The sequence below is a fragment of the Anolis carolinensis genome, chromosome 4 (assembly GCF_035594765.1).
Source record: "Anolis carolinensis isolate JA03-04 chromosome 4, rAnoCar3.1.pri, whole genome shotgun sequence".
Taxonomy (NCBI): domain Eukaryota; kingdom Metazoa; phylum Chordata; class Lepidosauria; order Squamata; family Dactyloidae; genus Anolis; species Anolis carolinensis.
Genome location: NC_085844.1, coordinates 30337467 through 30360815, shown reverse-complemented (window position 1 = coordinate 30360815; position 23349 = coordinate 30337467). Strand labels below are relative to the sequence as shown.

General features: G+C 40.0%; 1 protein-coding gene across 3 annotated transcripts; it reads left to right on the top strand.

Annotated features, from left to right (window-relative positions):
* Positions 1-22954, top strand: ndufaf6 (NADH:ubiquinone oxidoreductase complex assembly factor 6). Of its 3 annotated transcripts, none has more exons than XM_003219498.4 (9): positions 1-183; positions 4524-4623; positions 8452-8574; positions 14580-14636; positions 15312-15414; positions 16450-16583; positions 17491-17592; positions 22384-22440; positions 22810-22954. In XM_003219498.4, exons 1-9 carry the CDS (start codon positions 38-40, stop codon positions 22936-22938), a joined length of 951 nt encoding a protein of 316 aa, XP_003219546.2. In that variant the 5' UTR covers positions 1-37; the 3' UTR covers positions 22939-22954. The 3 variants fall into 3 exon arrangements, with proteins under 3 accessions (XP_003219546.2, XP_062836230.1, XP_062836229.1); XM_062980159.1 differs by having other exon boundaries at positions 148-183; positions 4524-4627; XM_062980160.1 differs by lacking the exon at positions 4524-4623 and having other exon boundaries at positions 57-183.
* Positions 22955-23349: the final 395 nt, after the last annotated feature.

Here is a 23349-nt window from a genome sequence, read left to right as displayed (position 1 = left end):
TGTGATTGACAGGAGGGGGCGTGGCCGCGAAGCTTGCATGGCGTCTGCAGTGAGGCCTGGCCTTCGCGGGAGGAGGCTGCTTTTTCCCGCGAAATATGTGGGGAGGAGGTTGCCGGCGGTGGCCGTGGCTTCCAACCGGGCCTCTGCGGAGGAGGGGCAGCGTTACTGCGTGGATTTGGTGCGGTGAGTTCAATGAGGATGGATAAGGATTCCCTTCCCCTCACTTTCCTCGGCTGCTGAAACATATCTCAGTGCTATGGAATGCAGGGAGTTGTAGTTTTGTGAGGCACCAGCCCTCTTGAGGAGCTTGTGAAACTACAACTCCTATGATTCCATAGCTTGAAACCATAGCAGTTGAAGTGCTGTCAAATTCCCATTCATTCTGCAGTGTAGATGCCTCCTAAGAGATATGGGGTGTTTTCATTCCTCTTTGGGTGCATCTACACCAAGCCTGGGCAAACTTGGGCCTTCTCTCCAGGTGTTTTAGACTCCAACTCCCACCATTCCTAACAGCCTCAGGCCCCTTCCTTTCCCCCCTCAGCCACTTAACAAAGGTTTTGCCATGTCATCAACTTTCCCCATATTTTTATGATAAAAGCAATGAAGAACAGACATGTATAACCCAGGAACAGCACCCCGTAATTCCCAGGCACAAGTACATGGCCAAACATGTCTGCACAGATGGCCAGGCATTCTCTATAAACCAGAAACGGAACTTATACAATGATTCACATATTCACATCTTGTTGTTTATTTGTTCAGTCGCTTCTGACTTTTTCTGACCTCATGGACCAGCCCATGCCAGAGCTCCCTAGAATCATAGAATAGTAGAGTTGGGAGAGACCTCATGGGCCATCTAGTCCAACCCCCTGCTAAGAAGCAGGAAATCGCATTCAAAGCACCCCCGACATCTCCACCCGCAGCTCCTTCAAGGTCAAGTCAGTCTATATGGCCATCTTCCAGAAGCATTTTCTCCTGACATTCTGCCCACATCTATGGTAGGCATCCTGTTGGTCTGTTGGAAACTAGGCAAGTGGGGTTTATATATCTGGAATACAGTGTTCACTACTTCACGGTTCACTTTTCACGGATTCGCTATTTTGCGGTTTTTCAATAAACTCTAAAAGAATATTATAAATCATAAAAAATTACAATTTACAGCCTAAGGAAGGGAGGAAGGAGAAGCCGAAGGGAGATAAAAGGAGCCCAAGCGGCAACAGAAGGAGAAGGAGGCAATTTATCAACACACAATTGGTTGATAAAGACTTAAAATAGTGTATAACTACTAAAATAATGTATAAATATTAAAATAAATATAGTGTCCCTACTTCGCGGATTTTCACCTATTGTGGGTGGTCCTGGAACGTAATCCCTGTGATAAGTGAGGGAACACTGTATTCAGGGTGGGAGAAAGAACTCTTGTCTCTTTGAGGCAAGTGTGAATGCTGTAATTGGCCAGCTTGATTAGCATTGAAAAGTCTTGCAGCTTCAAAGCCTGTTTGCTTCCTTCCTGGGGGAATCCTTTGTTGGGAGGTGTTAACTGGCCCTGATTGGCCAACAGACCTCACAACTTCTGAGGATGCCTGCCACAGATGTGGGTGAAAAGTCAGGAGATAATGCTTCTGCAACATGGCCATACAGCCTGGAAAACTCACAACTACCCAGTGATTCCGGCCATGAATGTCTTCGACAACGTAAGAAGGTTCTGTAGGTTTGTTCTTGAATTTATTTGTAAGTTGGAATATGTACATTTTTAAGTGTAACTCCAGCTACAAATATGTATATTTTAGCTTTGGATAGCATAGGGAAAGGTTAACCCCCCCCCCCCCCCCCCTGTACAGTTTTGAAAAATGTGGCTTGTTGTGGGAACAAGGATTGGTGATAAAGCTTCAGTGGAGGCACCTTTCCCCCATGAAAACTCTTTCAGGAGTGAATTTCCTGAGGGGTAGATTTCTCTCACTTCTTGTTGTCTCACCTATGTTCTAACTATGAGCCATTTGTAAATCGGATGTTTGTAACTCAGGGACTGCCTGTACAGTATATGTATGAGATATATATGTATATATGTCAGGCAGCAGTTTGGCTAATGCATATTGCACTACATATCTTCCAAGCCCTTTTCAAGAGCATCTCCATGTAGAGTGGATATTTGAGAGTCATTGAGGCTGATCTAAGAAGAAATACAGCAAGCATAACAGATGAAGCTAGATGACAGCAGTCCTAGCCATAGCAGCCCTATGGCTCTCCAGGATCTGGTCCTATGTTGAGCAGCATGAAAACTGTGGGAGCGATTAACCCCTACTTCTCCACTGCAATTGTTGTATGCCAGTAGCGAATAATGGGGGACAACGCTTTTCATTTTTTTTAAAGGGGCTTGGAATATATCTAAGTATTGGTGGGAGACCACTAATGAATATGAAGTGATGTTGGCTATAGTTTATGGATGCAACTATAACACAACTGGCAAAACCATCCTGAGTATTCCTTGCCAAGAAAACTGTGAAATGCACGGACATCATAAATCAACAGTTGTACACACATACTTGCACTTGCCTGAAACAGTAATAGTCATAGCACAGGGCTAGATCAACCAATGTTGTGACTCAATATAAAGTCACTTTCTATGTTGTAACATGCATGTTCTTAAATAGCATGTGGTACAGCAGTTTACTACTATCTCTGTAATGTAAGATCTAGTCAGTTTTGCTAAAATAAAGTTATTTATAAATATATTTATTATTTATTTACAGTATTTATATTCCGCTCTTCTCACCCCGACGGGGACTCAGGGCGGATTACAATGAACATATATATGGCAAACATTTAATGCCATCAGACAAACAACATACAGTATAGACACACACAGAAGCATTTAACACTTCCAGCCTTACGATTCCAGACACAGGGGGAGCTGTTGCTTCACCGTCCACTAGTGACTGTACTTCCTCATTCCTTTCCGGCATGTTGCTGGCAGTTTTGTGGTGTTGTAAATTAGTTAAATTAGCCTCCTGCATAAAGTGTACCTCAATTTCCTACTTGACAGATGCAACTGTCTTTCGGAAAGCCAGGCTATTTAATGGTCAGGGGCTTAACCCGACCCGGGTTTCAAACTCATGACTCATGGTCAGTAGTGATCTATTGCAGCTGGTTACTAGCGAGCTGCACCACAGCATATTTTAAAATATATAAAATTAAATATATATTTAAATTTTATAAATATACAAAACAGTAAATGTTATAGTCTTAAATAAGTTGTTAGTAAGCATCCTGTGTTCCCAAAGCAGTGAGATAAAGTTGTGTTTACTATGAAAATACAGTAGAGTCTCACTTATCCAACATAAATGGGCCAGCAGAACATTGGATAAGCAAAAATGTTGGATAATTAGGAGGGATTAAGGAAAAGCCTATTAAATGTCAAATTATGTTACGATTTTACAAATTAAGCACCAAAATGTCATGTTTTACAAGTCTGCCACTTGTTTGGGAGTGTGACTGCACTTGTGATGTTGTTGGGCATGTCTGTCCACTGTGCGTTGTTGCCTAAAGACAGCTGTGGATCCGGGCGAGAGGCAGACTGCGTTGGATAATACAGAACTTTGGATAAGCGAGACTCTACTGTAGCTAATCCAGATTTCTTCTCTACCTTAACATTGTTGAAATTTTACTTTTCTAGTGACATCATATAGGAAAACCATTATAAGCCTAAGAAGAATGAAAGGATGAGAAAAGAGGTTGTTTTTTTGGGGGGGGGGGGTTGTAGAAGGAAAGGTGGTAGTGAGTTATCTGTTGGAATCAGTGATGAAAAAGAATCAAGACCAGGGAATGTTCTGAAGATAAGGATTACGGAATGTTTGTGGCAGATACAGGAATTGCAGTAGAGTCTCACTTATCCAACATTCGCTTATCCAACATTCTGGATTATCCAACGCAGTCTGCCTTTTAGTAGTCAGTGTTTTTGTAGTCAATGTTTTCAATACATCGTGATATTTTGGTGCTATATTTGTAAATACAATAATTACAACATAGCATTACTGCGTACTGAACTACTTTTTCTGTCAAATTTGTTGTATAACATGATGTTTTGGTGCTTAACTTGTAAAATCATAACCTAATTTGATGTTTAATAGGCTTTTCCTTAATCCCTCCTTATTATCCAACATATTCACTTATCCAACATTCTGCCGGCCTGTTTAGGTTGGATAAGTGAGACTCTACTGTAATAAGGATTTATTGTAAGGGATTTCAGGCTCTGAAGTCAAAGTGTTAAATGATGGTAGTGGTGGAGTTCTGGTCAAAAGTGAAGAGGCAGATAGGAAATTCAACTGTAAACACTTCTCATGGTTCTACGAATTCAAACCACAAATCCCCATAGTGAGGTTTTAGGGAGGGAAGTGTACTTGAAATAACATCCTATATGCCTTGAACTGGAGATACTTTTTATTTACTCAATTTGGTTCAGTTTAAGTGTAGCTGTGACAAAAATATGTACCCTTGTGTCAATTTTCTTTTGTTTCTCGGTTTAGGAAACGTGACTATGAAGGTTTCCTCGGTTCGCTGTTATTGCCGGCAGAATCTCAACTATCTGCTTTTGCCCTCAGAGCCTTCAATGTAGAACTGGCTCAGGCAGGTATTAACATATCCACTGATAAACTGTTGAATTCAAAAAGCAAACAAACTCATAATATTGATTCTGTGTGTGCATGTGCCTTCAAGTCACTTGTCAACTTAAGGTGATCCCATAATTTTATGGTTTTCTTAGGGGAGGAATACTTTGTCCTTCTCCAACTTCATATTGCGCTGATCTATTTATTCAGCTTTCTATTATCTATTCCAAATTGTTTTCTTCGGTTCCTCTGGCTCCCAACAATGTTGAATCTGCCCACTTACATATAACATATAGCTACTTTAATTTTATATTTTGATATATCGCTTCATACTAGGTATGGGCAAACTTTGGCCCTCCAGGTGTACCGGCTCTTAGGAATTGTGGGAGTTGAAGTCCAAAACACCTGGAGTGCCAAAGTTTGCTCATGCCTGCTTTATACAGATTGGTCTCAAAGATCCAACCTCTAGGAATCCTATCATTCACTCTGCCCTTGTTTCTTCAGTTTTTCTGTTTGATTGTGTTACTGGGCTTCAGGGCGATCCCTTTAAAATGTGGATTTATGTTAGTGCCAATATGTGGATTCTTTAGTTTTTTTGTATGCATAGCCTGATGTCACTTCAGTCTAGTCAGCCAGCCAGGTTTAAAAAACAAAAACAAAAGGTTTATTAAACAATATAGAAAAGGATGATAAGCTACAATTGTTCTTTAGCTTCCCCAGTGACACAGGTTGTTAATTCTCCCTTTCTGTTTTTATTCAGAACCCTGTGTATCTAACTCCACATCCTGTCAGAGTTCTCCTCAAACTCTGGCTGAAATAAAAACCCTCTGCCCCTCTGCCTTTAAAAAACATGATGCACCCCCCCCACAGCCCCCCTTCTTAGCTTCTCTGGACTGTGATTGGCTGCCTTGAAGCAAAGTCTGCCTAGCAGCTCTTTCACAAAAAATCATGTTCACACCATTATAGAGCTTGAAAAAGTTACTTTTGTAGACGGTGACTTCTAGGCTCCCACAGTCAGCATTGTTACTAATCATGTTGGCTGGGAGTTCCTTTGACATGTAGTTGAGAGAAACAACTTTGCAAGCTTTGTGGCATTTTGTGGGTAGAAAACATGGGGAGAGACATTTTGCATTCTGCTTGTGAATATATCATCCTGAGTAATTTGGTGTTTTGGGCAGACTTGGCTATCTTGTTGTTTGCTCTTTACTGCAAGTAGTTTACAAACACTTTAAATAGCAGTGGTTCCTATAAATAGCCCTGGGGAATTCCATTCTTTGCTTGCATGACAAATTCACATTTAGCCCCTCCCTTCTAGACGATGCCTCTGAACAAAGGGCTTGCTCAGACATTTGTACATATTAAACTTTGCATTATTCTACAGCTGAAATCTTGTAGAGCCTCCATCTCCATAGTCTTGTTAAATAAATTTGTTTGATAACTCACGCTTAGGATTTTAAGTGTCTGATAAATAAGTGTTGTGTAGGTAAATCCTTGTTTTTCTTTTAGTGATTCACAGTTTTAGGACTTCTTTGCATGTAATTATATTTAAATATTTGTTGAGTAGCAATAGACTGTAACTTTGTAGAACAGGCTTTGAATCCCAAAACCCACTTGGTGACACTTTCTCAGCCTCAAGAGAAAGACAGTAGCAAACCTCCTCTGAACAAATGGTGTCAATTGGTTTTCCATAAATTGGAAATGACTTGAAGACACACAGCAATAATTTATTGAGTGCCATTCAGCCTGCCAAGGTGATGTACCACAAATAAAAACAGACATAAAAATTGAAAGCACTATTTTAAAACTGACTAAAATAATTAGTTAAAACTATTGTGTGTGTTTAAAAAACTTGGTACGCTCTCCCTGGACAAATCCTGCTCAATCAGTGATAGAGTTGCAATACATTAGAAATTATTTGAAAGTGTATACAACAAGAAGACTTTTTGAAAACTATCAGGAAAACCATCCTGGCTTTAAAGACCAAAGATAGCATGGAAGAGTACAGTATTGGCCACTTAATGGAAACTCAAAAGGAATGGAACCAGCTTGATCTCTCTTGGGAGGAAGTTCCACAACTGCCCTACTTTTAGTGAAAGTCCTATTTAATTATTCTCCAACCTAGCTTCTTGGATGATGGAACATATATCATCAACTCTACTGAAGAGTACAAATTCCCGGTGGATGATCTTAGAGCTTTGAAGGTCCAAACCAGTATATAAACTCAAGCTTAGAAGCAGATAGGAAACAATACAGTTGCTCCAAAGTCAGTGATCTGTTGTCTCTTCTAAAGCATAGATTTTACAACTTTCTAGCAGCTGCATTTTGCACTAGGTTTAGCTTCCCCTAAAATGTTCAAGGACAGTAACATGTAGAACACAAAGAGTTTGTTGCAGCCTGTCAATTTCTCTAAAAAAGGGATGAGGTAAGACAAGCTGCAACCAATTCCTCTGACCCACAGCAAAGCTTGTTTTTCTGTAGGCTTAGCAATTATGACCTTAATTATGAGAGTTCCCTATTTTGTATCCTGTCTTTCTGCTTGGTGGTGCTCCAGGGAACAGACACTAAAATGCAAACAGGCAAGTACACAAGGATAGATAGAACATCAGCAAAACCTTTTCTAAACAGCCAGCTGAACAAATATTAACATTTACAGTGCCTAGTTTGGAATTTACAGCCAATGAGTCAAAAATGCATTTCACAATGTTTGCTTGCCTTCAGTAGATCATCAGGACAGAGGGAAACACTTGTCCCAAAGATCTTAAAATTTGGTGAACTTGTGTAGGAGTATTGTCTTTCAGATGATTGTGCTCCAGAAATAGCCTAATAGCCAGTAAAGCCACTGTAATGTGTGAGTTGCTACTTGTTAAAACCATGACCAATTATGTTTTGAAATTGAAGTTTCTAAACTCTTTAAAGATGCCTCGCTTAAGAGCGTGTTTTAGTAGTCCAAACAAGATGCAACAAAAGCCCCGTCTGAAATCTCTGGAAACAAGTACACTTGGCACACTAACATTCACTGCTTCAAAGCCCTCTTGGTCACTGCCAAAACTGTATATCCATCTTCAATGCTGAATCCAGGAGTATGGCAAGAGTACAGAACTTAGTCTTCAAGAGGAGGGCAACTCTTTCCAAGAAAAATTATAGAGTTCTGTCCCTGGTTAGAATTTCTATTGACCAGGAAATTATCTGTTTTTCTTGTATTAAGTTTCAGTTTATTCACTCTCACCCACTTATTCTCTACATAAAACGAATTCAAACCATACGTGTCTTCGTTTGAATTAAGTGGAAACTAGGCATGTGCATACATGAGAGAGGATGATAGCTGTCATCATATTGGTGAATCACATATCTTTTAGTTTCAGTAGCCCAACACACATTTTGGTGCCTCAATGTTAGCCCTGTTTTTGGGTATATTTGAGCTGCTGATTCCAACCAGTTTTTTCCCTTTTCTAGTTTTTGAGATTCAGAACATATGGTATCTACCAGTCACCATCTCCTCTCCCATAGAAAACAATGATAATCACATCTAAGAAATTTGAGCTGGTGCAGTTTATCCAATGCAGTTTTCTGAATCAGCCTCCCAAATAGCCAGAAGAACAGAACAGGCCCACGGCTGAATGTATTTCCTCCACAACATTATAAATATGTCAAAAGCATTTGACTTTGATAATATAAATATTAAATAAAATAGATTGGATATCCATCATGATCAGCTTTACAATACAAATCTGGTATTGTAAGAGGACGAAAGGAGAAAAACTCTGTTTGCTTAACTTTATTCCTTGTGTCAAATGTTGTATAAAATTAAGAAATGTCAGTATCACTTCAATTTTTGCTCCAATTTCAGATTAAAGACTCCATAACTCAGAAGACCATTGGCTTGATGAGAATTCAATTTTGGAGGAAAACTGTGGAAGATATATACCATGACAATCCACCCCAGCAACCAGTTGCAATAGAGTTGTGGAAGGTATAAAATCCAAACTTGTATTCAAATTTTAATTATTGCTTTTTATCACAGGACAATGATGCTGGCAAGACCATACTTTCTGGGGTATTCAAGCTAATTCCGATGTTTTAAAATGGAAAAGACAAGACTATGTATAATGTGCTGCAGAGTAGAAGCTTGGATCATTTTCTGTAGTCAAAAGCTACGAAGAGGGGCATCCAAATGTTTTAATTAATTTGTTGAATTTCATGTGGATTTGATATCTAAATAATCTAAAGAATAGGGTCCTTGATCATAAAGACAGAGTGGGGACTTGGCTTCATAACTCCCTATAAAAATTACTAATCAGACTTCAAGAGAATTGGGAGATTAAAATTACCATATCCTATCCTTTTAAGAGCCAGTTTGGGTGAGCAAGTTATCATTCCAAGTCCAATTTAAAATGCTGAGATTATCCTAGAAAAAGAAATTGGGGCCAGGTTATCTTAGAGGGTGTTTTTTCCTATATACACTCATGCAGTTGCTGAGATAATCAAATGTTGACCAGCAGATAGCTTTCAGTTATAGGGCCTTTTTAGGGAAGGTGTCCTATTCAGAAAGGGTTGCCTGGCACCTATATTATTTTGGAAGGACAGAATCTTACTCAGTTTACCAATCTTAAAATCTTTTCATGCTGGAGTAAGGGAACCTTTTGCCTATTGAGTATTTTATGCTGAGAGATACATAACATCTTGCCATTGGCCATGCTAGGTGGAAGTAGTGAGAGTTGTAGGTTTGCTGGAAGTCTAATTGATGTGCACCTATATTGCTGCTTATACTGTGCTGTGTTCATTCTGATAGTGTTGCTGAATTTAGCTTGGATTGGTTTGATGTATTCTCTTTAATGTTTGAGCATTCTCTTAATCTTATGATTTTAAATAATTTATTGTTAACTGTGTAGGTAATATTTGCTTACTTCAACATGAAAGAAATACATATTTCCCAGAACGTTTTGTCTCCACATTCAAATTTATTTATATTATATTTATCGTGTTAGAAGCAAACCGAGGGTACAAATTGTAATGTATTTGAAAACAAATTTAAAACCACCACCACCACCACCACCACAACAACAACTTGGTATTATGCTAAATGTCCTTTGACCAGTAACTGGCCACTTGGAGTGCCTCTGATGTTGCTGTAAGAAGGTCCTCCATAGCGCAATGCTCAGGCTGCATTGTAGTAGGTGGGCTGTGATTTGCTCTTCTCCACGTTGTGGACTCCACTTTGTGGACTCCACTTTGTAGCCCCATTTCTTAAGGTTGGCTCTGCATCTCATGGTGCCAGAGTGCAGTCTGTTCAGTGCCTTCCAAGTCACCCAGTCTTCTGTGTGCCCAGGAGGGAGTCTCTCATTCAGTATCAGCCATGGGTTGAGGTTCCGGGTTTTAGCCTGCCACTTTTGGACCTTCGCTTGCTGAGGTGTTCCTGTGAGTATCTCTGTAAATCTTAGAAAGCTATTTCTTGATTTAAGGCATTGGCATGCTGGCTGATATCCGAAGGGGATGGGCCAGAGATGTCAATGGCTTGGTCCTTTCATTGCTGGCTGCTACTTCCTGGTGGATGTCAGGTGGTGCAATGCTGACTAAATAGTATAATTTCTCCAGTGGTGTGGGGCGTAGACATCCTGTGATGATGCAGCATGTCTCATTAAGAGCCACATCCACTGTTTTAACGTGGTGATATGTATTCCACACTGGGCATGCATATTCAGCAGCAGAGTAGCAAAGCGCAAAGGCAGATGTCTTGATTGTGTCTGGTTGTGACCCCAGGTTGTGCCAGTTAACTTTCGTACAATGTTATTTCTAGTGCCCATTTCTAGCAGTGCTTCTTGTCAGTCAGGGCAAGGTCCAGGGAAACTCACAAGTATTTTGGTGTTCTGCAATGCTCCAGTGGGATTACTTTCTACATTCAAATGGCCATTCTTAAAAAGAACGTTAAAGACAGCTGAAATAGTATTGATCAATGGCTTGAACAGAGATACTTAACACACTACAATCAGAATCTTCAGTGGTGTTAATGGAAATGCTGGAATTTTGGTGCCTTCTTCTTTATTTATAGTCTTGATTTTTCTATCCATACGGAGACTCAAAGCAGCTCACAACTAAAAGTATTTCAATACAACTTAATATATACAAATATACAAATTTTAAAACATTGTTAAACAACATTAATATTAAATGAGTCCTGGTTAAAATCATAAAAGCATATAAAATCACATCACAAAATCACAGCAGCCCTTGATAGTCTTAAAACATCTTTATTTGTAAAAGCCTGTCTGAATAAAAAGGTTTTAGCCTGCTACCGGAAGGACAGCAGGAGGAGGCCATTCTGACTTCCCTTGGAGGGAGTTCCAGAATCAAGGAGCAGCCACTGAGAAGGAAGGCTCTCTTTCTAGTTCCCACCAATCGAGCTTGAAATGGACCAAGAGAAGGGCCTCTCCTGAAGATCTCAGGGCCCAGGCAGGTTCGTACAAGGGGATGTGGTTAGCCAAATAGCCTGGACCTGAACTGTCTAGGGCTTTAAAAGTTGTAACCAGCACTTTGAGTTGTGCCTGGAAACAGACTGGCAACCAGTGGAGCTGCTGCAATAGGGGGGAGTTCCCCGCTTCCTGTAGCCAGCCCCAGTTAGCAACCTGGCTGCAGCTCTTTGGACCTGCTGAAGTTTCCGAGCAGTCTTCAGAGGCAGCTCCACCTAGAGTGCATTACAGTAATCCAGATGGGATGGAACTAAGGCGTGTACTACTGTGGCCAGATCCAGCTTCTCAAGGAATGAGTGTAGTTGGCGCACAAGTTTTAATTGCACAAAGGCCTTCCCAGCCATTTCCAACACCTGGCCCTCCAGGTTCAGTGCGGAGTCCAGGAAGACCCCCAAACTGCGAATCTATGTATTCAGGGGAAAGTAACTCCATCCAGCACAGGCTGAATCTTTATTCCCTGATCTGCCTTCCAACTGACCAGGAGTACCTCTATCTTGTCTGGCCTCATCCATGCCATTATTGATAACAGGCACTGGTTTGGGTTCAGGAAAGCTTCCTTAGTTTTAGGTGGAAAGAAGTAGTAGACTTGGATGTTATCCGCATGTAGGTGGCACTGCATTCTAAAACTCTGGATGATCTCTCCCAGCAGTTTCATGTATATGTTAAACAGAATGGGGGCCAAAACAGAACCCTGAGGAACCCCACAGGTCAACGGCCAGGGGTTCAAACAGGAGTCCCCCAGCACCACCCTCTGGGTATGGCCCTCCAGGAAGGAACAGAGCCACTGTGAAACAGTGCCTCTCAGTCCCATCCCAGTGAGACGGTCCAGGAGGACACCATGGCTGATAATATCAAAAGTGCCCGAGAGGACCAGGAGAACCAATAGGGACACACTCCCCCTCTCTATTTTTCTGAGTAGGACATGCACGAAGGCAACCAAAACTGTTCCATAGCCTCTGTCTCCTAATCCGGTGCCAACCACTGTCCCATGCTGGTTGTACGTGTTCTCGGTGTATGTACTGGTCTGCACTGTCCATAGGTGGCAAGAATGCCTTTGTTCTCTCCAGTTGCTGGGTTCTCCCTCCAGGAAGGGACTTGGATAGATGTGCCAAATTTCTTTTCAATGCCTACCTCAGGAGCTTGGCTTTTGTTCCCTTTTTTCTTTCCAAACAGCTTGTTTACTGTGCGTGTGTTGGCTATGGACTTGTCCAGACTTGTCCTTCTGATTGCCCCTTTTATAAGTCGTAATTTCACTCTTTGTGAGTCAGAAAACAAAGGGAGTCTCGGCAGAATGGTGTTGCTTAAGCAGTTAATTTTTTTTCATAAACAGTATAGACTATATTTTTATTCCTTGATTTCCATGTAAACCACACCAAGCACTTCAGTACTCCAGTTGATATTTGGGATAATGTGAAAGAACATTTTGTAGTGCTGCTTTTCAGGTTTTTCTGGCACAGAGTCACCTGGCTATTAAAGTGTGGGCTGTAGTGTGTTTATTCATTTTCAAGATTTCTGCCCCATCTTCTGGTAAAATCATACCAAAGTAAGATTAATGTATCTGAGTGGTGACTGGAAACAGGAGGCTATATTAGATAAGGTGGTTTCTTACATCCAGAGCAATAAAATGCAGAGTAATTAAGTTGTAATTAAGGGCCAATGAGAGAAATCTTGGCATAATAGGTTGGCTTTTCTGCAGATTCCAAATATTTTGCTGCCCTGGTGGGGCTTGTGGTACATCCAGAATAAATAGCCCCTTTTTCTTGGAAATATACTTCTAGTAAAGGGCAGTTTGCTATATGTAGAGCCTGGCTTCCTTCAGGAAAATTAACTTGATTTACATGAATGCCTATCAGACAAGTTTGCTTATTAGTATACCAGGCAGACATCAGCAATTTGGATGTAGTAATCAATACAGCTACTGTTTATCTTTTCTTGTTAAAGCTGTTAGTACTTTCATAAATACATGGGATCTATACTGTATTCAGATGGGTTAAACGACATCATACAAGTTCCATAGAATCATAGAATTCAAAGAAACCACAAGGGTCATCCATTCCAACCCTCTGTCATGTAGGGACACACCACCAAAGCATCCCCGACAGATGGCCAGTTCTTAATGAAGCTAAGGAGACTGCATTCACATTCCCCATCCAAGGGGAATCATGCCTGTAAAGATGCTGCTGATCCTGCTCCTTAGAGTCCTGTGCTTCCTTTCCTCTGTATCTTTCCCTACACATGCATCTCCTTCACCAGTTTCTTTGACATGCCAACCATACATAGCACCTTTGCCTTTTAGCTCCCTCTGGCTGCTTCCTCTGTAAAAGCTTCCTGCTAGCCTGAGTTGTGTAGTGGTTTCAGCATTGGACTATGACTCTGGAGACCAGGGTTCAGTTCTCTTCTTTGTCATGGAAATTCATTGGGTGACTTTGGGCAGAAAACCCAGTGATAGGTCTGTCTTAGGGCTGTCGTAAGTCAGCAACAACTTTTAAGGCACTCAATGTCCAACAATAAAGCCTGAGTGGACAGTAAGCTTTTGTCATGCAAGCCTGAACCTCTCACTCAGAGTCAGGAACACCGTGTTCATCTGTCAAAGGTCACATGCCTGGGTAGATGTTTGGCTGTGTGTCTATCTGTGAGGGCCTCTGTTTTTTCAGTTTCCAGTGCTCCGTTCTGTCTACTGGCTACTTTTGCATCCTTTTCTTCTTATTCTTTTCTACTTTGTGTGACTGCTGCTTTCAGTGTTGTCTTTGTGAGGTTTCGGGCTTGTACATTGAATCTTCAATGTGTAGTGCCTGCGGATTGCTTCTGGCTCAGCTTTGTAATGACATATGTTAATTCTCCCCTTGGAGCCTGGGCTTTGCTGTGAAGCTTCCATAATTCATCTTTAGACTTGGTAACAAAAATCCTGTCTTTTACTGTTCTCTTGGAGGCATTGTCTTTTTTGTGTGGTATTATGTTAGCATTTTTGTACTATATATAGCATGTCTTGTACTTTCCCTTGCACATGATGGACATATTGTTGGTAGCAACAATTGTATGTGGAGTGCATTCTTTAGTAACTTTAATGAAACTGGTATGTGTCTTTAGTGTTTCAGATACATATCACTATGAAGAAAAGATTGTTTATAAAACTAGGTTTTGTAAGTCTAAGGAGATATTCTAACCAATATATTCTGAGAGTTATTGTCTTAGCCATGTTTTCTCTTTTCCTCTGTCAACTTGTAGTGTCAGCTTTATGTAAATCCAATGTTTAGCTAAAAACCAAGTATTTTTCTGGAGCAAATTGAAGTAATATTTTTAGTCTTTTCTGGAAGCAGTTCTTACATTGCTGACTACTTTATATGGCATGACAGAAGAAGACTGTATTGACTGCTATAATGAAAATACTCTAAAAATATGATCCATTATTAATAATAGTTAATTCCAGAGCTTTGCTCCCCCTCCTCCTTTATTTTTTGTGTATGTCCTGTTTTGGCCTGATGATACCTTGATTTGATTTTTCATTGACTAGGCAGTCAAGAGGCAAAACTTGACCAAAAGATGGCTTATGAAGATTATTGATGAAAGGGTGAGTTTTGCTTTAGAATCCTAGGAAACCCGAGTATATTTTACTTATTTTTTTAAATCTTTTGTTCTATGAATAAAGACTAGGATCTCTTTGGTTCTTGCACTGACTGAAGAAACTCATCAAGAAAACATGTGTCCCCATGTGCTTTGTCCTCTCTGTTTCCTGTTTCCTTCCAACCTTTTGTGCTATTCAAAATTGTGGTCTGGAGAATTTCCCAGGTCTCCATAGCATAGTGGAAGCACACAAAGTCATTATGGTGAGAAACCTCCTCCAAGATCTGGCTTTTTCTGTCAGTGCAAGTAGCAGTTGGATCTTTGTTGTTTTTAAACCTGGAAAACCACAATTGGTCTTCATTCTGATATGCAGCTTTGTTTCCCCTCAAAAAGCCTTGCAAACTGCTAACTCCTGTGAAGTGATCTAAGGATTTCTAAAAGATGATTCTGAATATTTCCCAGTGTCATAAATTCAATTTTTTGGGAGGAACCATTAAAAATAAAAGTAGTGATCCATCTATCTATCCTTGATGGAAAGCCACTATAAATGCCTTCATTTACAAAGCTACTGCATAAATGGATGCTTGTAGATATTGACCCTCTATTGTCATAAACAACTTTCATGGTAAGTTGGTTTTGATGTATGAAGTTCATTCACATGCTTCTGTGTTCAAAATCTTAGGAAAAAAATCTGGATGACAGAGGATATCGGGATATCAGTGAGCTTGAAGCATATGCTGAAAATACACAGAGTGCTCTCCTTTATCTCATATTGGAAACACTTGGTGAGTATATGTTTGGAAAGTGTCTTTTAGTGATATATATACTTTAGATGTTTCTGGTTTTGAATGCAATTTCTGATGTGAGACTGCAGTTTCTTGAAATATTGCAAGCACGTCACTTGCAAATGCCATGCTGGAAATGGGGACTTGAAGCCTGCCTGAGATCTACTATTGTATCTCATTGATTTGCAATAGGAAAATCATTGATTTTTGGCACACAATTTTTTTAAGTACAATAGCAACAGGGAATGTACTATCTCTCTCTCCCTCTCTCCCTCTTTCTCTCAATGCTTTTTCTAAATTTGTTAGCTGGAACTTGGGGATACAACCAGGATCCTAATCATATTGCTTGTTGTGAAAAGAGTTTTAATTTCCCTGTCTGCAATAATACTTCACTTGCAAATATCATGCAAATATATACCCCATAGCATATATTTTTGCCCTCAGTAAGCTTACAAATGTGCAAAATAAATGTACTCATTTAGTATTGCTTGTAGTTTAAATAGTTCTTTAAAGCATTGACCATGTTTTTTCAGAGGATATGGATTACAGTAAGTGTATATAGGATTTCATCCATAGACCTTGGTACTTCTCAATGTCTTGCAGCTATGCTATTCCAAATATAACATTCTTCCATTCAGGCCAACCTGGATTGCTCTTAGTCCAAGAACCACTGAAAGCATGTCTGGTGAGGACATGAGAGAGGTCTTATCCAATGCACTACTTTTAAATTTTCAGATTTCCTGTTAAGGAGGGATGAGGTCACTGTTGTCTTTTTGCTGGCCTTTTACTTTTGACAGGCATCTGAGCTGATCTGTGACTGAAGGGACAGTTGGGTGTTGGCTTTTTTATTTTTATAGTTGCAGTTTTGTTTTCTTCATTCTGCAGTTGTGTCTTAATCAGTATTTGGTGTGTAATCTGTATTTTATAATTAACCAATCTGAGTTCCTTTCTGTTGGGAAAAATAAGTGAGAGAAGGGGCTAAATTACCATTTAAATATTTATAGTTTGTTGGAATGTCTGCTTCTGTAAATACAGGCGTGAAAGACATCCATGCAGATCATGCAGCCAGTCACATTGGGAAGGCACAAGGCATAGTAACCTGCTTAAGAGCTACTCCATACCATGCTAGCAGAGGGAAGATCTTTCTACCCATGGACATATGTATGCTGGTAAGACAATATAACTGGGATTTCACACAAAAACTTGGAAAGCGTACCTTTTGTATCAAATCTTCCAGAATAGGTCGACCATACTGACTAAGGGTTCTGGAGGCAGTAGTATAAAAGTAACATTCCCAAGCTCTGTCCAACTCTAAATAGTTTCATGTAGTTGCTACATAGTGTGTTTCCATCATCATTTCATTTGTCAAAAGAGCTTATCTTGAAGGCGTAGGTTAGCCTCATGATTTCAGTAAGACAAAGAAGCAAAAAATGGAAAAGATTTAAACCTAGAATTCAGAAGAAATCTTACTGTTGTACTTACTGATACAAGTGGTTGAGTGGATTCAAAGGATGTGATTGTGTGTTGACCGGGGGAGGAAAATTTGTGCGGAATAGTCAATGTGCTTTCTCCAGAAACATAAGTGAATCTCTCTTCTAATCTACCAAACTTTGTCTATATATGTATGTTCCTCACTTTTATTGTCTGCTGTGCTTAAAGTAGTTGGGTATCTTTACTATATACTCAAAGCCAGGCCTTCCATTAAACTGTGTGAGGAAGCTGCTGCATTTAGCAGGCTTTGAAGTGTAGGGAGCAGCCAAAAGATAGTGGAGAGCAAAGCTTTGGGCGTCATGCCACCTAACATATGCCCATAAGTGGGCTTGCCATCCAAAGATTCAAGGAAGTACACTATTCTGTGCCCAGTTTTGAAAATTCAACTGCCTACCCAATCAGTTTCAGTATGAGGAACTGTAGTGGTGCTGATGAGAGTGCATTATTATCAACATGGTTGTGCATGGTTGTAATATGCCTTTAAGGTAGTAGTTTATCTTCTTCCTAATTGATTTCCTATAAATGTTTTTAACTTCTATTTGTTTTTGTATCTCTTCCCTAATCACTTTCTTCTGGATATATTAGCATGGTGTTTCCCAAGAAGATTTCATAAGGTGTAATCGGGAGAAAAAAGTGCAAGATGTCGTATATGATATAGCTAGTCAAGCACATGTTCACCTGGAACATGTAAGTTTAAAGTTTTTGTTAAAATCTCTACAACTGTCTTTTTTGTTTCTTGACATAGTAAATGGCCTCCTTCATCGGGCTATAATGTTCCTTATAGTAGACATGATTGATTTTTTATTATTGGCTCCTTAAAGCTCATTGTTTGTTTTGCAGCCTTTTGTGTTCTCAAACACAAATTGTAACTATAGGGTTGAATGGAGAACAAGCAGAGGGCCAGGGGTTGCTCTGTCCACTTGTTTCTTTTGAATAAGAACTGCCTTCATATAATGATCTAAGGCAGTGGTTCTCAATCTGTGGGTCCCCGGATGTTTTGACCTTCAACTCCCAGAAATCCGAACTTCTGCTAAACTGGCTGGGATTTCTGGGAGTTTTAGGTCAAAATATCTGGGGACCCACATGTTGAGAACCACTGATCTAAGGGAATGGGGACAATTTTATCATGTTCCATACTCGCAGGAAGGAAGACGTTTGCTGGAAGTAACTTCTGATTCTGGAAAAGAACTCTTCTGGCCCAAAAGCAGCCCAACAAACACCCCAAAATGGCATAAACAGTATAAGGAATTTTTAAAAAATTCTCCCTCTCCCCCCTTTGGTATGTGTATATATGCATGCGAGCCCTTTGGACTCGTAAAAATGAAGCAAGAGAGCCACATGCAGCATGCGGCCAGCACTTTCTCCATCCTTTCCTAGGATAAGCTACTTACCCTCCGTAGATTACAACTTTCCAAAAGGAGAACATAGCCATGCTAATTGGATTGGTTAGCACTGATCTACTGAACTTTCAAGATTTGATACCAGATGTGCAAACCTAGAGCTTTTGATATACAATCCTCCATTTGTAAACAGTCGACGCATACTTATAAGTGGATGGAGAACACTAAACGCATTTGTGGCAATGGCAGCTGATGGTCCAGACAGTAAAATTAATTGCTTAAATACATGATAGCCTGGTCTACATGTGTATGTTATTTCAGGATGGCCAAGATTATACCCCTCTGTCTGCAATATTGTGAAAGTTACCCTGCGCTTACATGTTCTTTGCTCTCAAAGGTGCAGCTTACAGGAAACAGAAACTTAGGGCAAATGACAAGAAGGGGAAGGAAATTTGATGGGGGAACCGATGCAGGGTGCCAACCTATACTGTGGCCGTGGGCCAGACTGCAGCCCTCATGGTTTTTGCTTTCTCCAAGGCAAAGCAGCTAGTTTGAGCCAGCCTTTTCTACAAAGTGGCTTGTTATTGTGCTCCAATTAAAGGTATCCCTGAGTGACATCTGCCCAGATATTTTTCAGAGAGCCTGTCTGGAAGTTTGTTATAAACAACTGGTACTGTCTGAAATCCAGGCCAGGTGGTATTTCTTGTTTATGATGCTTTCCCACAAGCTTTGTAATTAAGATTTGAAAGGAATTGGCTCTCTTGTGTCTGGGCTGTTATTCTAGCCAAAGTGGCACACAAGCAAACTAGGAGGATACAAAATAATAGAACAAAAAGAAATGGGCTATATAACTGATACCCCAGTTCTGACATATCCTAGATTGCTTGGCAAAACCATACTCATTTTCTTTTGTCTTGTAGTCAGGACCTATCCAGTTTCTGCTGTAATGTGATGCAGTGTGGATAGGCTTTTGTTGCAAGCTCAGCTGTTTCTATTAACTGTCTGCCTGTTTCTCCCCCTTGCAAGCTGCTCTGCTGCTGATTATCTGCTAGGTGAAATAATTGTTCGGCAAATATTTATTAATAGGTGCCTTTCCTTGATGTGTCATTCTCATTTTAATAACTGAAACATATGTGTTTTAAAGGTGTCAGTTGTAGTTGAACAGATGCCTTACAAGAAGTGAACTTGTTCAGTGTTTTAGTAAACTTACACACTCAGGGCTAAGTCTGTATACCCAGAATGAGCAAAGTATTCACTTACTTAAGTAAACATTGGCTTGAAACCTGTTTCAAGCTCCTTTTACTAAGGAGCTTGAAACAGGTTTCTTTTCATTCATGGCCAGCAGAGGGCAAAATAAACCTTTCCTTAAGAACATTCAAATTTGCATGCATTTTGGCATCCTCAAAATTCTAAAGCTAATCTTGCCAAATGTTGCAATTTCTTATAATAATTTAAGTTTCCTTCTTCTTGTTAGGTTTAAGTCACTATCTCAGGGAATCTAGGAGGTTCAAGAAAGTAACTTCTGAGAGAGGGGTGGTGTGGATGCCATATTGCTGGGGCAGAGAGGTGGGCGCAATAGTCTTAGCTGCCTCCTGGTCTCTCTCCCCCTGTCTCTGGTATTACCTTGGCATTGGCTACTTAAGCAGGCCTGTCGTGAATTATCTGGATACCATTTCCTCAGCTTAGCATCTTTAAAGACCCCACAGATCTCCTTTACTGTGAAACAATCTGGGGAAGCAGCAGACAAATTCTGATCTCTGGGAATGTACATGAGTCTACTATTTCATCCAAACAGGGAACATGACATTCATATTTCAGTATTTTCACTGTCTTTCTATTTACACTGTTCTTGGATTCTCTACATTTGTCTTCAAAGGTCTCCATGGTCATATCCCCCTTTTTATTCCTACCTTTGTATCTCATGTGATTGCTTGCTTTTCCTTCTCTACTATCAACCATCAGCTGTCCAAAGACACCTCCTTTTTTCTTGCTGCCATCATCATCACCATCATCAGCCAAAATCATGTTGGGCAATTGCATGTTAGTAACCTATAGTTACGCCTTCACAACTGCTATGTATTCATGATCCCTGTGCAGTCCCTACTTTAGGGGCTATGAAGGGACCATGAAAGTTCCCTAAATCCCACTTCCCAATAAGTATCTACTGCACATGACAGGGATCCATACTCAAGTTGATCAGAAAGCAGTTGCTTGATATTCTCACCTCCACTCACTCAAGTTATCTTCAGCATGAGAGGGATTTGTCATTTTTCTGCATGTCGCACAGGAGATTGCTCATGGAGGGGATGGGAATGTCAGGCAGTTGCTCTACAGTAAATGAAAACAGATCCATGTCGATCCAAAGGCTGCTTACTGATAAATATGGTTTATGATTTGGGGGGGGGGACACACACACACACACTAGAATTCACTATATAGCAGTCATTACAGTGCTACATGGTATAGTATGGTAATATAGAATTCTGCTGCAATGATGACACTTCTAATTTCTATTTCTTCTTTCTCCCAATGCGATCAGATACCTTTGCCCTTTTATACTTGATGCTCCTTTCCTTGGAGATATTCCCCACAAATGCCCGTGTGATGCTACTTTCCACATTTCCATCACATCACTTCTCAACTAGAGTATATATTTTTCCCCTTTACTCTTGCCTTCGAGCTGTCATCCCTTCATATCGCCTTTTTCTTTGCCTAATTTTAGACACTAAGCGCCTTGGGACCAGGGACTTGTCCTTTTGGTGACCATTCAAAAATACAAATAATCGGATTTGAACTTCCACCTTTTAATGCACCTACTATTGAAAACTTGTCCTGCACAGGAATTTTGAGAAGCCAGAAAACTCAGATTCCATTCGATAACTCTCGGAAGTGATTTTCACTTCCGAGGGGTAGATTTATCTCACTTCTTGTTGTCTCACCCCTCTTCTTAACTATGAGTCGTTTGTAAGTCAGATGTTTGTAACTTGGGGACTGCTTGTACTTTTACAAAAAAATTAATGATATAGCACAAATGGGCAACATCAAAGAAGTCTAGATTCCCAGCAGTCAGTGGAATGAAAAGCTTCATCAGCTCAAGAATATTTTCTGAAATTCAAATCCATTAAATGTGGGTTGAGTAGAGACGTTTTCCTGCCACACTACACCTGTTACAGCTAGTTAACACCCCAGCCTCTTGAGGACAGTCTTGTTCAGTTTACCACATCTCCTTTCTGGTTCCAAGCCAGCTTTACACTACATTCCAAAAATTCCCCGCATCATCCATGTGGTTATCCACCGAACCTGGCCTTCAACAACATCAAGGGTGATCCTTAAAATTGAACTTGTCACCTCATCACCATATCCACAAGTTTTGTATTTCTATGGCTATCCATACATTCTGTCCATATAAGACCATTCTTAGACACCATGTCACTCTGTGCATCTGAGGAAGTAGACTGTCAATGGATGGCTTATGCTACAACCTCTTTCCTCTGGTTAGTTTCAAAGGTGGTCCATGATGATAGTCCAGGTTAACACAACAAGGCCTTTGAATTTTACGTCTCAAGGGTCTGTCACTTTCACTATTACTGGTCCTTACTTGGTGACTCCTGTGGGATGCGATCCAGAGGCTCCCTACTAAGCAACCTCAGTCTTGCCTTTCTTGCTCAGATGTGTACATCAGCTCTATCAAGTATGTCCTAGTGAGCAAATGTTCACCCCAAGGCTTTACCCTCTGCTAATTTTTAAAAAATGATGTTCCAGCATATGTGTGTGTGTGTGTGTGTGTGCGTGCATTTTGATAGTATGTGAGAGATGAAAGAAGGTACATGCATGGCACAAGGAGAATATATTTTGGGGTCAAAAATACAGATAAACTTGAAATATTGTGCTGCATTTTCCTAGTCTGTTGCTGACTCTTGCTCTGAAATACATTTTACATCTTACTGTAACATTAAGATGGGTTCCAGTTCATGACAAATCTTTGTAACTTATTTTTTAAATTAATATCCTGCATTCCTCTCAGAAGCAGATTAGAATTAACTAAAACACAATCTCAAAATATACTTGTCTGCGTTTGGTGCTTATTTACACTCAGTACATTGAAATTTGAACATATTTTCTGACCTTTTTTCTCCAGGCTAGGTCCTTCAGGAAAAACGTTCCTGCTAAAGCATTTCCTGCTTTTCTCTGTACAGTAAGTAGCCCTACTGCATTTTTAACTGTATAAAAATAGGTTAGATTGGCAGTGAAACATTGATAGCACGTGAACTCTGTAAATACTTCCTGCAAGTACAGGAAGTATTTACAAGAGTGCTTCCATCTAGATTACTCCTTTCTAACAGGTGTAGCCCTATGAAATGCAGATCTTTTTTCTCTATCTTTAGGTGTAAATATAAATTAGATAAGTTCCTTTCATTGCTACTTTTGATAGGATAACGTATTAGTGTCTAACAATGCGACATGCTGTTTTGTTTTGATCATTGTAAGTTTGTGTCTCATCTGTTCCTGTTTGTTAATACCTTGGCATATCACTATAAAACAAGATTTTTCCCTTCTTTTTCAGGTTGCTATTGAGGATTATTTAAGTCAAATACAAAAAGTTGACTTCAATGTATTTCATCCAAACTTGCATCGGAAGAACACTTTACTACCTTTGCATTTGTATATTAGATCATGGAAGAAAACTTATTAAATATTATTTAACAAGAGATTCCTGTTTATAATACCTTTTTGAAAACATCATTCATTCTGTCAGTTGTTTTGATATCATAGATGAGCTTACCTTACCATTACTCTATCCGTGCCTCTTATTCCTTACAATTCTGTCAGAAGTATCTTAAGATTTCCCAGCTGAGGCAAGATTTGAACCTGTATCTTCCCCTCCAAATGCACAACTATGTATTTAGCTTGTGGTGGTAGGGAGCTAGGTAGTAGGGGATGCAGTTTTTTGTGGACATCATTCCAATCATGTTACTTACACATCATTTAACCCTTGAGGCATTTAAACATGGGATACGGGACTGCTGGCTTTTCTAAAAATATGTGGGGTATCTATATGAAGCAGAAGGCCACACGTTGTCTTTCTCTGTCTAAAAAAGAGCAT